The sequence below is a fragment of the Artibeus jamaicensis genome, unplaced genomic scaffold, assembly GCF_021234435.1.
Source record: "Artibeus jamaicensis isolate MK-2021 breed Jamaican fruit bat unplaced genomic scaffold, CSHL_Jam_final contig_548, whole genome shotgun sequence".
Taxonomy (NCBI): domain Eukaryota; kingdom Metazoa; phylum Chordata; class Mammalia; order Chiroptera; family Phyllostomidae; genus Artibeus; species Artibeus jamaicensis.
Window position 1 is genome coordinate 8,470,257 of NW_026521883.1, and position 15,009 is coordinate 8,485,265.

A 15,009-nucleotide genomic window follows, 5' to 3' on the forward strand; every position below is an offset into this window, starting at 1 on the left:
GGACCCTGTTGGTCTATCCAAAGAACTCTCCTCAATTCCAGCAGGATTTTACAGTCAGAGGTTTTGAGGCTTTATTTCCCCAAGCTGGAACCCTGGGTTGTGCGGTCTCACCCCCCAGTTGTTCCTCCTGTTTTATCTGCACACAAATATGGGACCCCCTGGTTCCTCCAGCCACTGCCTTGCCACGTGTCCTCTTCACCCTGGCTGCCTGTCTCTGCCCCTCCTACCAGTCTGGATGACTGTTTCTTTAACCCCTTGGCTGTTGGACTTCCATACAGTTCAATTTTCTGGCAGTTCTGGTTATTTTTTATTTTTAAATGTGTTACTGTCCTTGTTTTGGCTGTACAGGGAGGCAAAGTGGATCTACCTACACCTCCATCTTGGCCAGAGGTCAGCTTCCCTGTTTCTGACACTGGCTAGGCTAGATTCTGCCAGTGTCAGAATCTAGGTCCAGAATCCAGTGCCAGGTCTCTGCAGTCAGCTGTCCTTCCAGTTCATCAGCCAGCTTCACAACACTGGGCAAGACTGGTAGCTTCTCTAGGTGTTACTTACATCAGCAGCACTTTTCAGATCATTCTGTGGACAGCCTAAGGTGTTACTCCCACCAGCTTCAACCCGAGCAGCCACTTTTGGTTTAACATGCTGAAGGGTTATACATTATTTTGTCTGAACAAAGGACTTTGATCACTAACAATTTCAAAACCATTCAAGTACGTAAATGATCTTTAAACACAAGTTATTAGAATTTTGACTGTAAATGTTTAATAGAAATACACAATCTTTTGCTTTCTCAGATGGCAACAAAAGAACTTATAAGAATATAAGATTCTGCCACAGATGCAGCATAACCTACTGCAAAGCCGATCTGCCCGATTACACACAGAAAGTCAGGTGAGAGAACATCAGAAGTTAACACAAACGAGAACTGACAGAAGTCAGACATGCAAAATATCCTTCAGTGCAATGAACTTGTACAAAATCATCCCACCTGTGCTACTCATATGTTTTTAGGTCAAACCAAGTTTCTATTTGGGCCTCAGTGAGACAGAAGAACTCATTTCAGCCCCTTCCCCCCAGGAACAGCAGGAATGGCAAAACAGAAAGAGCAATCGTACCTTAAATTCTTTATACAAGCGTTACTTCTAACCCATTTTGCTTAGTTTACTTGGAATGTAGTAGAAGGAGCTGATGTTTTTGACAAAGGTCATACTTCATAATGCCTCGATTTTTTTTCTGTTCCTTTATTGGTGGGTTTCCTGCCAGGAATCTTTGTCAGAGGACTAGCTGGCTGTTCCCCGGCCCAGGTTCTCTGTCCACTAGCCGACTGCAGAGAGGTGACAGTGGCAGAATAAAAGCAGGTGTTTCTAGGTCTGTTCAAGGGACGATCCCACCACTTACTCTGATAGGTACACAAGGAAACAGACTTAGCCAGGTTAGGGGAAGGAAGATTGAGCTTTTATGTTTACGCACAGCCTAGGAGTTTTGTAGGCATGTCTCTCTGGCCCACTCTCGTGTCTCCAGGTTGCCACAGGCTGCACTGCCAGCGGCTCTCTTATTGCCAGTTTGACCCTTCTGATCCCTGTAGCCATCTGGGTTTGGAATTCTTATAATCTCATTATTGTCTAACTAGTGTTTCATCTTCCTTTAGTGTTGAAAATAGTTCTGATTTATCTTGGAATGAAGCGATCATGCTGTTTCAAGGTTCTAATGGGTTTCTCTCAAAGCACTCTGTGCCCACACAGGTAAGCACTGTCTGGTAACACAGTGTGGGAGAGGCCAAAAAATGCAGAGGTAATATGTGTTCTCTAAGCCCACCTGGACTCAGAAATGTCTTAGCAATGACTGAGTCAAATTGATTTTCAAAAAAATCAATACCACCCTACTTAACAAGCAACCCCTTGGGTACAGAATATATTAGGTCCTGCCTGAGTCACTTTTACAGCCCCCTGTAAGAGCAAAAGAGGTGGTTTTTTCCCTCCACAGTCAATAGCCAAAAAGAACAGATTCCAGCTATAAGCATAGCCGGTACCGAGTGGCTTCCAGACACTGAAGAAACCTCTGGCTTGTGTGAAACAGACCGACTGGACGTGGAGAAGTGGGAGCAGGGCTGAGTCTGCTGTCACGGAACATGAAAGGACGAACCTGTCGCGGACGTCATGCAAGTAATACAGGAAGGTAACAGGATAAATTCAGGGTGTTACTGGGGGAAATGGAAGATAGCCTTACTGAGAATTTAATCATTTAACTTTAAAAAAACTTTTACATCAGTACAAGAAGGTAAAACTTTAAGAATTATAGATTAGGCTCAAAAGTCTAAATGGCAAGAAGCCATCTAAATCTCTTTTCAGTGGATCTTTTTCTTTTTCTGACCATAGCGCCGCCTGCGCTGTTTATAAAGGTGACGGAAGTTGATGTATAGCCCTGAAAAAGAAAAGAGGCCGGTTAGAAAGGAGACTCTGTCCTTGTTTATAGCCAACAGCTCCTAGGGCAGGGACGGTCTCAACTTGTCTGGTTTTCATACCTCTCTGTACTTACTGCAACTGCTCAAGAAGTACAACTGAATAAGAAGTTACTAAAAATCATTACAATGCACTACAGATGGCTCGGTTTTTACCCAGTGGGTTTACAATTTCATTTTCTCCCATATTTTATCACAAAAATTTTAAAACATAAAAATGACTAAATCAGCCCTGTGGCTGGTGTGGCTCGGTGGATTGAGTGCTGGCCTGTGACCCAAAGGGTTGCTGGTTCAATTCCCAGTCAGGGCACATGCCTGGGTTGCAGGCCAGGTCCCCATTAGAGGCATGCGAGAGGCAACCACACACTGATGTTTCTCTCCCTCTCTTTCTCCCTTCCTTCCCCTGTCTAAAAATAAATAAATAAATTCTTAAAAAAAAGAAAACACAAGACTAAATCATTGTACAGTCAATACCACCTAGATTTAAACTTTATCCATTACATTTACTTTATCACATACCCATTCCTGTCTCATTTTTGACGTTTTTCAATGACAGTGAGACATTAGGGAATGTATCCCTAAACACTTCCTTAATTGGAGTTCACAGTTCTTTTTGTTCACTTTCTTTTAAAGATATAAAATACACAAATCAGTATAGAAACAACCTAATTTTTAATTCAAGGTTATGCAATAACCTGTTTAAGCAACAGTTTACAAGATGTGACACACTTTTGTAGGAAGCACGATCTAGTGAATTAGAAAACATAGGATTTCAGAGCCAAGAAAACCTACTCGACCACGGACTATTCTGTGGCTTGGCCTCACTTCAACTTCCTCATTGCACAACAGTTAAAAACACTTCTTTTATAGGCTTTTTGTGAGAAAATGTAGGTTTAGAAGAGTAACTTGATCTATGCACAGATGTAACTGGTTGTTACACTGCTTCTAAATTATGCAAATTTAGAAGTTCATTCTGAAGAATAAAGAACAACTACATATTCATTGTAGGCAAACTATGTATTTGTATAAAACCTTCAAAAATTAGAGTGTGTGAGTGTAACAGGGTACAGCCAAGAGGGGGCCCCAAAAAGGGATTTGGAATGGGGTCCAGAACTCAAGGTATCCGGGAAATATTAAGATGTCCCCCCACCCCCAAGGTGTGAGTTGGGGAAGGGACACATGGAGCAGGGCCATTGAGAGCTGTTTTGTACAGCAAAGGCTTTGCAGCTAACCTCTGGCATGGTCACATATCATATCTATAACCTTTAACTGGTTACATAGATATGTTAAATAGCTGTGGCCATGCTCTGAGCCAGGGGAATAAAAGTGACTTCCACCCAAGATGTAACTGGGGGCAGGTCCCCCGAGTTACAGCACCTGCCTGAGAGCTTGGAGATGATTGGCTCCACGCCATGGGGCCACACCTGTCCAGACTCACAATAGGAGCCCATTAAACTTGGAATAATAAAGGGGTGCTGGCAAGTGTAGCCAATTGTAGCAGGAGTCGGAAATGGGGCTGCAAAAGGAGGACTGGCTTGGGGATTTAAAACCGAGACATGGAAGCCATTGGAGGAGTACCACACAACTTTGCCAGAGTGGGGACCCCCACAGCCATGTGAGAAGAAGAGAGGGAACCACGTGGCTGTGGCAGTGGAGAGAGAAAGCCATGTGCTTTTAAACAGAGTGGGGTCCCCACAGCTGGGGGTAGAGAGAATCACCATACAGCTTCAGCAGAGAATCGCCACTCGGCTTTGCAGCTCTGGTGAAGGAAACAAGACTTTGCCTGGAAGAAGGGTGAAAGAACTCTTGCCAGTAGGCCATGAGAAGGTGCCACATGACTTTGGAGTAATTAGAGATCCTGCCTGGACCTCAACATGGCTGATGGTGCCAGCAGCCTGAAACACGGACGTGTGCTTCTTTTCCTGAGATACGGTACCCCGAATTAGGGCAGGGGGGAAGGAAGCGCTGTGGGCACCTGTGGGTATCCTAAAGGACTTCGACATTTTAATGGGGACATTGGGTCACTACTTTAAGTCTACATAACTTTAAATAAACCTTTTCTTTCTTTTTCATAAATCTCTGGCATTGAGAGACGTCTTTCCTCTGGCAGTGGACAGACAAGCCCAGTAGGTGGTCCGGACAGTGTTAGTGTTAGTATACTGTCCTGGTGGGGGGGGGGCCTGTTGTTCTGTAACAGCTTTTGGCATCCCTGGGTGGACCAAATATTGCCCCCCCCTTGGACCTCTGTTCTGTAACATGACAACATACACAACATGAAGAAGGGCCACTAGGGTTCGTGCACATCAAAATACTTCTACCCTTCTAACTTTATTAGTAAAATAATTTCAGGGTCTTTCCAATACTTACTCCTCCTTAACACTTACAGCATGCCCACCTCATAGAGCCTAATTACAGTAATAGGAGGTTTATCCAGTAATAGAGGTAGAAAGTTCTTTTAATGAGTGCATTTCCCAAACTGAAGCTACTCCTTCAACACCAACCATTTTAACACTGCTGGTTAGAAATTTTTCTGTAATGTATACCTTTTCTGAAATAGAAAACCAGAAGTGGAATAAAATGTAGCCTTTGGGAAATGACCTACGCCCATAACAGACACCGTTTAACCACACCAACACCCTGAGTGCTCCTCTTCCCCAGTCTGAGTCCCCAAGACCACCAGCCTTTCTGGCTTCTGGGGTTTACTTTCTGTGGTCTTCCTCTCACTGTATGGGGCAGCCCACCTCCAAGGTGGTCCCCAGCAATCCTACCTCCTGGTATTTCATGCCCTGGTGTGGTCCCCTCCTACACTGGACTAGGTTGGTCTATGTAACCACCTGAATATGAGAAAAATGACAGAATGCACTCCTGAGATCAGGTTAGAGAGGGCAGTGTGGCCATGACAGCGGTGCTAATTATTGCTACAATGGCAGTCATATTACGGTACATCGACGAATCAAATCAACATGTTGTATACCCACCTATACAATGTTATATGTCAAGTATATTACAATAAAAAATTAAATGGGTAAAATTTTTAAAAGGCAGTGCAGCTTTTGGTTCTCTCAGATCACTTGCACAGGGGGGAAGTCATGTCACAAGCAGCCACATGAAGAAGTACTGCAGCTGGAAACTGAAGCCTTGTGCCCACAACTACACGAGTGGGCTGGGACCAGAGCCCCCACCCCAGTCAGGTCTGCAGAAATGTTAGCCCCGGCTGAGCTGACCGCTTCACTGGAACCTCATGAGGGAGCCTAGACCAGGGCCACCAAACTATGCTGCGTCCTGATCTTCAGAAACCATGTGAGATAATAAATGTTTGTTGTCTTAAGCTGCTAAATTTGGGGGTAATTTGTTGCACAGCAATAGATTAATACTATCTGCTGTCACATCCTCTGTTGCCAGGAGACCAGATGGCCATGCTTGTTTAGGGCCATCTCAAGGCCTCTGTGAACTGAAGCAGGAATAAACACATAAATCATATTAAAATGTATGAGAACTTTATCCAAAGTAAACAGTCCTTATAGTTAGAAAGGCTTGTAAGTCTCTCATGTTTGCAATCATTTAGGTTTACATATTTTTCCCTTTTAGTTTTTATGAATTAAGGCAAGAATTTCTATTTTCTATAAAAGTAAATTAATAAATAGCAAGCAGGCTGCACGTGAGGAGCGGTTAGGCAGAAGGCTTTGTGATGGCTCTGGGCGGCTCCCCCTTCCTTGCTGCCAGTTGGACTGCCTGCCCCCCCCCAAACTCTGGGTAAGGAATGTGCTCCTGAAATTAGTAAAAGGAAAATGAGCTTCTTTTTCTATTTTAAAAGAGCTTCTTTTTTTTTTTAAGATTTTATTTATTTATTTAGAGAGAGAGGGAGGGAGGGAGAAAGAGAGGGAAAGAAACGTCAATGTGTGGTTGCCTCTCACATGGCCCGTACTGGGGACCTGGCCTGCAACCCACGCATGTGCCCTGACTGAGAATCGAAATGGGGACCCTTTGGTTCATAGCCTGAGTTCAATCTACTGAGCTACACCAGCCAGGGCTAAAAGAGCTTCTTAAATTGTTTTAAACATGAATTATATTATGATGAGTTCCCAATGGCCAAGAGCACTTGAAGAAAGATAATTAGACCACTGGGGACTTGGGAAGAAATACTTCCCACACACGGCGTATTCTCCTAGAGGGTCTGTTCTGCAAAGGCATCTTTCTCTTAACTCTACACTATTCCTTTGGAAATATGACTCCTAAAGACTTTTAAAACTTGGAATCATTTCACTCTACCCTCTAAAGAACTGAGAGGAAAAAGTCTATTGAAGAGCCAGTGCTTACCTAAAAACAATATTATAAGATAAATCTGAAGAAAGAAGGAAAATCGAACTTTGATCTTCACTGGGTAGGGCAATGTGAAACTGAATCTTCCCGTCTCATTGAATACTGGGATGGACTGGATCACCGACACGGCTGAAAGCGGAAACAAGAACTTGTCAGAAGCAAATAAAATGCGGTCATGTCCAGTGACAGCGCCTTCTAACCCCTCCAAGTTTCAGCCACGGGTTTGCTGAAAATGCTTTCTTCTCCCTTCGTACAGAGGGCTTACGCCTCTTCTCCCCCACCCAAGTTTTCCACATGAACCTCCACACTGACAACAGAAGAGGAATGAGGAACAATCACTTGGTAACACTGGGCTTCAGTTTCCTATTCTGTAACATAGAGAGAAAAACCCCTACCTGACTAACCCACTAGTCGTTTGTCAGAACAAAATTAAGTCCTCGATATGAACCTGCTTTGGAAAATTAAAACTACCGTATAAATAGGAAGCATGTGATACATGACCTCCCAGCTTTCAAATGAGGTATCTCCCCTGGAATAGTCTGGATACTGGGACTATTATGGAAGGAAACCACTAGAAAGAAAACCTTGAAAAGTCCAACATCCATATTTTGACAGGCTGGCAGAGGCAGGAAGAATTAACTGGCCTATTGGCTTAGCTATCCCTGGGAGCTAAACTATTAGACCTAGAGTTCCTGAAAGTACCTTCTGCCAAACATCCCAGAGGATACAGAGGAATCCACACAGTGTAACGAAGCCACGTGAGCACCTTCCAATCCATGTCAATGCAGGAGAGCATGTAGAAGGGGTACCTGTTGAAAATAAGGAATTCAGGTGTTAAAAGCCACCTCGGGTTCTGAAGGCAACTCTACAACACCATTCGAACAGAACCATTTCACAGTTCGCCACACACGTCTTCTTCTGGACATTAGTATAATCCTGAGCTATCTACCCATGAATTCCCATCATGCTCCTCCCCCAATCTTCAAAGGATGTGAACTCTCTTAAATGAGAGACCAAGTGTATGTCTCAAAGGAACCCTCTTTGGAATAGTTCAGTCTGGAATGGATGCTCAGAAGCTTTTCGGCTTTATTCCTAGTTCTCATTGAAATTCCAAGTAGATAAGGATGACAGACACCTTGACAGACACCATCTCTGGATAAATGAATGCCATCAAGATAAGTATACAAAAAAGACCTTTAACCTTGAATCATACATATGGAATATATATGGTCTGCTGGAGAAGAATACATCTACCTTAATTGAATTTTTTAAAAAGATACGTATTTTATTGACAACTAAGAATGGAAGAATCAGATAAGAGGTCAATTTAAACTTCAAAAATCTTGTAGTAAAAGATCTGTTCCTACCATCCCTTCTAGAAGGCTGGTCTTCACTAGCCCCACCCGACCTTCACACCTCTGTCAGCCCCACATTCCCTCAGCCCGTTCACGAATTATTCTGTATGAAATGAGCCCTCTCTTCCCAACAAGACAGCAAGAGCCTGAAGAGTAGAACAGGTCTTTTCATTTCCCTGGACCCCTCCTTCTGCTCCACAGGGGCTGGTATTACGATCCAAAGACTGCTTAAAAAGACACTCTGCCTCACTTTTGCGGAGCACACAGATCCAGCTACCACTCTCCACGGGTGGAACCTGCACCCCACACCAAACGAGGCTCTGGATAAGACAGCAACACTCTGAAAAGAGAGCCGATCCAAAGGACAAGCATTCAAACAGCATCCTAGCATTTCCACCCACCTGAAAATTTCAATTGTGCTCCACATGTAAAACACAAAGAAAACCACAGCTTTGTTCTGCATTTCTTCCATGGTGCCAAAGATGATGAACAAAATGAAGTTTCTTCCAAGAAGCTATTAAAAGGACCCAAGAAAGAAAAAAAAGTTTAAAAGTGTATGTTTAAAACCATATACATGTGTTATCTGAAACCTAACCCAACTAGATTCAAGGGAAACAGAAAAAAACTAGCTCAACTGCTTTATTCCTCTGCCCCACTTTTGAAACAAGTTGATAATACCCAAGCCAGTCTTTCTGGATAAGAATGTGTGTGTGTGTGTGAATGCATCATAAATAGTATATTTTTAAAAAAATATACACACATTCTAACACAGTTTCAAGGATACTGCCAAATGAACATTTGTGTTTGCATAACCCAAGAAATAGAACATTTTGTAAGGCACCCGCCCCCGCAGCGTACATAACTACTATCTTATGTTAACTGTTCCATTCTGTTTATGCATTACTAAACGGTATACTGTTTCACTTGGCCTGTTTTTACATGTGCTGAAATCACACTATATGTACTATTCTGTGACTTTTTACTCGATATGAGGTCCCAAGACTCACCCACCCTGGAATCTGTCCAGCTCCCAGGGCTTCCTTCACACCGATTTCTACATGCATGGCACTCGCTGGAGCCTTGCAACATGATGCTGAACCTAGGAATGCTTGCCCTAGAAATTCTACCCTACTTCTTATCTGTACTAGTCATTGATATAAAAAATATATATGACTCCATGTTAGTGGGTCACTCACTATTCCCTTTTTATTCTTTAAACAAAGTGGCCTCTTTCCAAGGGCAGAAAACCTGGGTATAACAAAGCTATTGTATTAACACCCTTTACCAGCAATGATGCTACCGGCAAGCCAGCACCGGTACAGCACCAAAGGGTAAAATTTTAAAACTACTCCTGAAAGACTAACCAATAATCAATCACCTGGCTCCCCCTGTGTATGCGTGGGCAGCATTTAATGGTGCGTAATCACACAGCTAGGAAAGGAAAGGAGCTTTGACGCGCCCCCCCCCCACTTCCTGCTAACAACCTTCTAAACACTAGGGAAAGACACGGATGTGCCCGGGGGGGGGGGGGGGGTCCCCACGCGAGCCAGAACATCCTCCTTCAGACACGAGAGAAAGTCCAAAGTAGAAAGAGTTACTGTTAACTAGTTATGACACTGCCTTCCTCTGCCCAAGGTGGGAGGAGACCAAGATCTCTCTAAGAAGACAGGGTGGGCGTTTCTCCTGCCTGGGAATCAAGTTTCCCTGGCTTTACTAGTATAACTGTGATTTCATGAAGATGTTATAATGAAATCAATCCGAAGTGGCAACAGTTTACTTTAGAAAATATTTCTGAAGCTTAAATATTTCCTCCTCACTCAGATAAAACAGTGCTCTACCTGTGCCAATAGGTACTTTTACTAGTTGAGACTTCTCAGCAAATTGTGGCATTCCCCTGAAATAACACTGACATCTTTCATTCTCCACCCTTGAGGTCAGCCATTCAGTACCTGGATGAGAGAGGGCACCACTGGGGACTTAGTGACTCCGATGGCTGCGTTGATCGTTTCCACCACCGACAGCATCTGGCAGAAATACATCATGTCAGCCATGGTGTGGAAAGTGTCATAGAAGGACTCTGCGGGACAAAGATGCAGTGAGGTAAACGAACCGGCAAATTCCAACAGAATTACTCTTCAAACTATATAACTCCTTACGTGACAGAAATTTGAAGAAAGGTAAATAGATATCCAGTCAGATTCAAGTTTACTAACCAACCAGCTGGAAGAGACCAGGGCTGTGGGACCGAGAGCCCTGAACCCCACTGGTTACCAGGAAGTTCACACACAAACCCTGCATGCACCCCTTACCGTGCAGGGCGAAGAAGAAAGCACCCCTCGGCTCCATTCAGTTATGACATGGGGAAAAATCTGTGTGTCGTGCACAGCAGTGGTTCCTTTCAGCTCCATTATCTCGTTTAATTTAAAGCTAGAACTGTGTCCCATGTACTGAATGCAACCTAGCCTTTTGAAATCTCAAAAACTGTACAACCATCCACCAAAAGAGAGGTGCAAAAGTACTGAATGAAATTAACTTTCAAAAACCTTAATTGTGCTTACATATCTAATCCTAATTATTCTTATTCTGAGAATCTATCTGAACTCAAAAAAATCTAAAATGAAAAAGAACTCAAGAAACGAGACTGTTCTCTGCAACACTTCTAAGCACATTAAAGTAGGAACTGTCTGAATGTCCAAGGGCATGGGAAGTTTGAGCAAACTATAGTATATCCAGTTCATGGGCATTACATAACAATTCAAAATAACAGTTATTTCTTACATGAAGTCAGCAAATGTGGTATCAATTCCGAGTGGTCCATAATGTAAAATCCTTTATTTTCCACACTGATCCTCACCTGACATCCTGAATCCCTCCATTTCCTCTTTGCAGTTTCTCAACCAGGGCACCACTGACACTTTGGCTAGGATAATGCCCCTCCCACATGTGGCAGGAAGTGCAGGACTCTCAGCTGCCTGCTATATCCAAGCAGTGCTTCCAGGATCTGGCAGAGTCAGGACAGTTTCCCAACAAAGAGGGCGCTGCAGGAGCCTCAAAGCGTGTGGTTTAAATACAAGATGGACCAGAGAGGCCCCTGCAAAAGCTGAAGAAACCTCTCTAAAGTATTTTTGCGGGAATGATTCATTTTACAGTCCTGCTCCAAAGTCAAATGTGAAAAGAAGGATCGTATATACTGCTAATGTATAATTTTACCTGAAAAATCCCACCAATAAGTAGCTCAAAATTTAAATAATTACTTTCTTTGAACAAACTAATGCATAATTACAATTTAAATTTTGCTACGTATAAAAAAGTTATTTTCATAATTTTAAACGTCCTCTTTTCAAGATAAAAAAATCAATCCAATCTTTTTACCATCATTTACAATGATGTTCCGGTATCCTTTCAAGAGGGACTCACTGTAAGTGGCATTTCTCCTTTAAAGAGTGAGGACCTCTCAGACTAGAAAGCTATAATTAAGGTTTGGCACATGGTAAAAAAATTAGATCTTGTGGTCTTTGCCTCTGATTTTATAGGAAATTGATCCTTGTTCCACTGCAGGAATATTAATCTGATTTCTAAAACGATGGTTATAAAGGATATTAGTAACACTGAACTGCTTATAATATTGTTTTAAAAACAAGATGCAAAATTGCATGTAGAGTATGATTATAACTTTTAACGGTAGGAGAAAAAGACTAAAAGGCAATGTACGGAAATACTAACAGGACAGACGGTGGCTGACTCACCCTCCTCCTTCCACCACCTCCACCTGTTTCCCCCATGTCATAAACTTTCTTAAATCGCTACATTTCATGATTTGAAAAAAAAAAATTTTGAAGCTAGGAAAAGGCACTCATATGTGATTGGAACATGGATTTAAATAGTGACAGTATAGAGTAGTATATACTCTCTCTGGCCAGTATACATCAAAATCCTTGAAAACAATCTGTCCTCTAACCTCACAGTTCCACTTCAGGAACTGTTCTCAAGGAAGCTACATGGGAAAGACGGCCAGGACCAAGAGTCTGTTGCTCTCAGAGTTGTGATTATGGTAGAGTTTTTTGTTTTAAGTCTTTATTTTCTGATTTTTTTCTGTAACACATTTTCATAATTAGGAAAAAACTAAAAATTAATTTAATAAAAAGGTATTACTTAATATGAGACCTAAACAAACTCAAACAAGAGTCTCTATTATAAACCCAAGAATTTGCTGCTGTCTCCTTTGCATACGAAGTTTAGCAAATACATGTTTACATGAGAAAACAAGTACATGTGTCAAACCTGCCATTCAGCAACATCCTTCATTCAAAAGGAGAAAACGGCAAAGGACAAACTGGCCCTAGGTACCAAGCCCCAACTGCTCTCTGAGGACTGATAAGGGAAGAATTAAACCAGCAGCTCCACCCCAGTAGGTGGTTAGGGAGGGGCTCAGAGCCAAAATAGAAATTACAAATCCAGGCAGCTTACTTTCAACACATGACCCAGATAACTTAGCAGCTTTGGGGCTGCACCACCTAACACCCAGCAGGCTTGCACGACAACACACAGAATCAGTCTAACAGTGACTTGCGTAATTTCAAGGTGTTAAAAGGCTGAAAAAAATGTGCACATCTTTCAAATGATTCTAGTGCTAACTACAATTCACCACCTACAAACCTCAGATGGAAAAATTTAGGAGTGCAGAATAAAACAGTATACAGATTTTTTTCTCTCTTTAAATAGTTTATATTTTTCCACTACACTTATGTTTTTCCTCATATTTATTTCACAAAATACAGAAAAAATTTTAATTATGCACATTCAAACCATTTGAAAATGGTGCATTTCCTTCCAATCTTTTTACATGTTGGTTCATTTTTCCCTTTGTATACGGCTGTGAGCAAACTGGAAAAACAAATGTATACGTTACTTCTTTAGCCTGTCATCAGTATTTTTCTGTGTTACAACAAACTCTTTAAATGCTTTATATGTGTTTGACAACATGCCACTGACAGAATATTCCAAATCAGTCCCTCAGTGGACATTTAGGTAGCTTCTACTTTGTCACTATGTAAATAACACCATAATGTCTATCTTTTTGAAAAGCTGCTCTTGTAGTTTCAAGTCTTTCTTTAGAAGATGGTTCCAGAAATGAAATTACCAGGTTCAAGAACATGAACAGTTAAGGTTCTAGACTCACTTTGCCAAATGCCTTCCCAACAGCTGTAGTTACGTAGCCTCACAGCAGCCACTGGTGTGTCTATTTTTAACATATGTCCTCCTGACTTAGATATCTTTTTAACTTTGCAAAATTGGTAATAAAAAATGTCTTACTTTATTTTTTATTTTCTTCATCATTATTGAGTTAAACATTTTTTTAGTACTACACGAGTTTTATTTCCTCTTATGAATTTCCTATATGTAATTTTATCTATGTGCTGGAGTTTTCACATTTTTAAATCAATTTGTGCAAGTTCTTTTTATGTAAAGAAATCAACCCTCTCTTCTGGTATTTGTTGCAATTTTTCACCAACCCTCAATCCCCACACTGCTAACCTCAATGTACTTTTATTCTTTAATGCTCTCTTGGCTGGGGTGTTTTTAGATATACAGAAATTTAAATATTTTATTATAGTCAAATATATTGACATTTTCCTTTAGGATTCTTCCAACACTTCTTAGAAAAGCCTAACCTTCCACATGAGTTATTATAATATTTATTTGTATCTCCTATTATGGTTAAACTTTTCATAATTCTTAAATCCTTTGGCAGAATTTTTTAAATATATTTTATTGATTATGCCATTACAGTTCTATTTCCCCCCTTCATTCCCCTCCACCCTGCACACCCCCTCCCCCACCATTCCCCCCCTTTAGTTTATGACCACGTGTCTCAAGTTCTTTAGATTCTATATTTTCCCTACTATTCTTGCCCTCCCCCCATCTATTTTCCACCCACCATCTATGCTACTTATTCTCTGTACCTTTTCCCCCCTTCTCCTCCTCCCACTCCCCTGTTGCTAACCCTCCATGTGATCTTCATTTCTATGGTTCCGCTCCTGATCTAGCTATCTGCTTAGTTTGCTTCTGTTTTAGGTGTGGTTGTTAATAACTGTGAGTTTGCTGTCCTTTCACTGTTCATCTTTTTTATCTTCTTTTTTCTTAGATAACTCCTTTTAACATTTCATATAGTAAGGGCTTGGTGATGATGAACTCCTTGAACTTGATCTTATCTGAGAAGCACTTTATCTGCCCTTCCATTCTAAATGAAAGCTTTGCTGGATACAGCAATCTTGGATGTAGGTCCTTGCCTTTCATGACTTGGTATACTTCTTTCCAGCCCCTTCTTGCCTGTAAGGTCTCTTTTGAGAAATCCGCTGACAGTCTGATGGGAACTCCTTTGTAGGTGACTGTCCCCTTATCTCTTGCTGCTTCTAGGATTCTCTCCTTCATTTTCATCTTGGCTAATGTAATGATGATGTGCCTTGGTATGTTCCTTCTTGGGTCCAACTTCTTTGGGACTCTGAGCTTCCTGGATTTCCTGGAAGTCCATTTCCTTTGCCAGATTAGGGAAGTTCTCCTTTATTATTTGTTCAAATAAGTTTTCCACTTGTTGCTGTTCCTCTTCCCCCTCTGGTACCCCTATAATTCAGATGTTGGGACGTTTAAAGATGTCCTGAAGGTTCCTAAGCCTCTCCTCATTTTTCTGAATTCTTGTTTCTTCATCCTTTTGTGTTTGGTCATTTTTTTCTTCCTTCTGGTCCATTCCATTGATTTGAGTCTCAGTTTCTTTTTCATCACTACTGGTTTCCTGTGCATTTCCCTTCATTTCAATTAGTTTAGCCTTCATTTGTTCCTCTAATTTGTGACTAAAATCAACCAGTTTTGTGAGCATCC

The 15,009-nt window shown here is 41.7% G+C and overlaps 1 protein-coding gene across 1 annotated transcript in view; it reads right to left on the reverse strand.

Moving 5' to 3' along the window:
* Positions 1 to 719: 719 nt before the first annotated feature.
* Positions 720 to 15,009, reverse strand: part of HACD3 (3-hydroxyacyl-CoA dehydratase 3) — a 34,392-nt gene continuing 20,102 nt past the window's right edge. Inside the window, exons 7-11 of the mRNA XM_037155706.2 lie at positions 10,083 to 10,210; positions 8,535 to 8,647; positions 7,481 to 7,587; positions 6,776 to 6,907; positions 720 to 2,421 (exon numbers count right to left, since the gene is read on the reverse strand). Coding sequence (XP_037011601.1) covers positions 2,345 to 2,421; positions 6,776 to 6,907; positions 7,481 to 7,587; positions 8,535 to 8,647; positions 10,083 to 10,210 — 557 coding nt within the window. The 3' untranslated portion in view covers positions 720 to 2,344. The remainder of the gene's footprint in view (positions 2,422 to 6,775; positions 6,908 to 7,480; positions 7,588 to 8,534; positions 8,648 to 10,082; positions 10,211 to 15,009) is intronic.